Below are 3,004 nucleotides of genomic sequence, written 5' to 3'. Positions count from 1 at the left end.
CGAACACTGTCAGAAGTTATGGAGATTAAATACGCTTTACACCGCTTAATTAGCCAAAGGAGTAAATGTAAACAACTGAATACTTGTCAGTGATTGGTTGAAATTATCGAATTAAGACAATTTTTTACATGAAATAAATTCGAATACAAAAATATTTTTCTGTTCTATAACACAAAATAGATAAGTATACGAAGTTTGAAAGTCTTTCGGTACCAAAAACACTACGTAAAACATTAATGAAAACTCATTTCCTCCTTTACGAAGAAAAGAAATCAAGTTAAAAATGTCGACACTTCAAAGAGTCATGTCAGCTACTGCTGTCTGTCCTTTTTTCTTCCCTTAATCATTTATACAACTTTCGGAGTGCTGTGGATTTGAAAGACAGAAATTCTCCCTATATTTTTGAATCATGGGTATTTTGATTTAAATGTTTTTTTTCTTAAAGGGGAAAATTACTATTTTATTTAAAATAAAATATTTATCTTTATGATCTTAATCAAAAGGCAGACAAAGAGACTATCTCTTTATAGACAAAGATTAGTTGCAATGGGAAGAACTGAATCTCATAAGAATGGAAAAACAAACAACAGATGGGTTGTACCTCATAATGAAACTCTTTTAAGAACATTCAAATGCCACTGCAGCATTGAAATCATCTCAGTGAGCTCAATTAAGTATGTCATCAAGTACACACTGAAAGGAAATGACCAAGCTGCTGTTCAAATAAACAATGATTATGAAATTAGTCAATATCTAATGAGTAGGTATATCGGACCTGTGGTGTTATGAACCAGGCTGTGTTGTAAGGAAGGACCGGAAGTGAGGGAGTACGCATGTCCTGTCGGAAGTGGGGACTGTGGGTCCTACCGGAAGAGCTGTGGTGGGCATACAGGCTCAGCGAGGCATGTGCAGTCAGTTGGCGGTGGACAGTATATGAGAGTAGATGTGTCAGACGGTACGGCAGCAGACAGAGCATGTGGACGTTGTGAGTGACCCTTTCCAGATCGACAGCTAAGACTACTGCAATTCTCTCTTTGTTTCTGTCTTTCTCCTCCTTCATATCACAAGCTATTTCGACTCAAAAAAAAAATATGATGGGTATGGTCCATGTTTCAAACAAGAGGGTTAGGCCATTTTGCAGCAATGGAGACATCACCACTCGGTTGCAAAAAATTAAGTTGGTGGCAAGACTCCACAGTATAGATGACCTAGTGAGTCTCATATCATTGTACCTCGATGGATTGGCGTTGGTGCTATACCTGGAAATAGAGATGGACCAGTTAAGCGCAGAAAAAATAGCAGTCCGGCTGATGGAGGCTTTTACAGAAGGGCCATGCATGGCATATGGGGTACTACTAAAGCAGCACGGTCCCGAACGCGAAGTCGCGCCTCCGCGCTAGCTAGTCATGAGTGGTCGATCCTAAACCTAACCCTAAACACGTATTCATTTGCACACGCGGGTTAGGGACAGGGTTAGAGTTAGGGTTAGGATCGACTACTCAAGACTAGCTAGCGCGGATGCGCGACTGCGCGTTCGGGACCGTGCTGCTTTAGTAGTACCGGCATATGGTCGACTGGGGAAAGCAAAGTGGACGGGTGAACAGGTGGATGTGTTTGCCAACGAAATCAGGAGATTGGCCAGACTTGTGGGATACAGGAATAACGTGTTGGAACAAACAGTTAAATTAACATTTGTGACAGGATTTCTTGACCACGTTTCTGTCGAACTGCAAAAGCTGCTGAATATTCACTCCATGGCGATGGGAGAGGTAATATCTTGGGCCAGAGTCATCATCTCGTGTTGCAGGACGACACCTTTAGAAGTGATTGCAACAACGAGAAGGGATCGAACAAAAAGCGGTGGAGAGGGGTCAAACAAGGAACGTGTGTGACCCTTCAAAGGGCAGTGTTTTCGATGTCAGGGTTTGCACATGGTGATTGACTGCAAAGAATCCAGGCCTGGAGTAATTTGCTATCGATGCAGACAAACAGGCCACATCACTAGTGAATGCGTTCAGAGAAACGGTCTAAGGTAGACTACTGCGCCAGTAGTCCCGTCAAAAGAATAGAAGCGTGTATACAGTCATTGCCAGTAATGGATGTCATGGTGAACAGAAAGGTATCACGAGCCCTCGTGGACACCGGCTGCTCAACAAGCCTAATGACTCCGGAGTTGATGGAAGAATGGAGTAGAGTGAGTAGTGTAAGGGCTGTTGACGGTACAAAAGTTGAATGCAGAGGGTGGAGATGGTGATATAAAGAATGAGATTGAGGTTGCACGCGATGTGGTGATGAGGATGGACGTCATTGTCCGTTTGGAAGGTGTCACGGTTAATGAAGCCAGTGTAACATTCGATGATGTGGGGTTGCTATGCACTGTGAATCTGTGACAGGAAAGTGGTGAGAGCTGCGAAGAAAAATATGCTGCACACACCATTACAGACAAGGAATTTTCGGGCTGTGTTTGATGGCCGGCAGTGGACAGTGGAATGGTTCTGGAAGGGAGATCCTCCGACATTGAAAAACGCAGTAGAAATTTTTTACTACCAAAGGCCTAGCGTGTAGAAAAATTAGTCAATAGACTATATATATTAATCATATAAATACAGTGTACATTTAAACACATAAAAGGTAACCATCTTAGGATACCTGGTTCGCTAGAATATTAATTCAATTAACATCAAATTAAGTAAAATATTAATGACGAAACCAGTACACAATTCTTTATTCTGTGTATATTTCTCATTTTGTCTTGCCCACTTATGTTCTGGTGTTTGCGAAATTTCTAGCATATTGGATGTCCACCTAGTGGTCATCCCTTATACACATGTAATACAATTTTTCTGAATTTTCAGATTTTTTTATATGGTAGGCCACTTGGTTTTAAATCGATGTTAATTGAATTAATATTCAATTTATCACCCTCAATATATAAAAATTATACACACACACACACACACATATATATATGTTCATATATATATATATATATATTCATATATAT

General features: G+C 40.6%; 1 protein-coding gene across 1 annotated transcript in view; it reads left to right on the top strand.

Annotated features, from left to right (window-relative positions):
• The first annotated feature begins 930 nt into the window (after positions 1-930).
• Positions 931-3,004, top strand: part of LOC106870866 (diphosphomevalonate decarboxylase) — a 68,089-nt gene continuing 66,015 nt past the window's right edge. The window contains exon 1 of the mRNA XM_052968740.1: positions 931-985. Within this exon, the coding sequence (XP_052824700.1) occupies positions 934-985 (52 nt within the window). The 5' untranslated portion in view covers positions 931-933. The remainder of the gene's footprint in view (positions 986-3,004) is intronic.

Source organism: Octopus bimaculoides, chromosome 6 (genome assembly GCF_001194135.2).
Source record: "Octopus bimaculoides isolate UCB-OBI-ISO-001 chromosome 6, ASM119413v2, whole genome shotgun sequence".
In the NCBI taxonomy this organism is placed as follows: Eukaryota; Metazoa; Mollusca; class Cephalopoda; order Octopoda; family Octopodidae; genus Octopus; species Octopus bimaculoides.
This window is presented reverse-complemented; position numbering and strand designations above follow the sequence as displayed.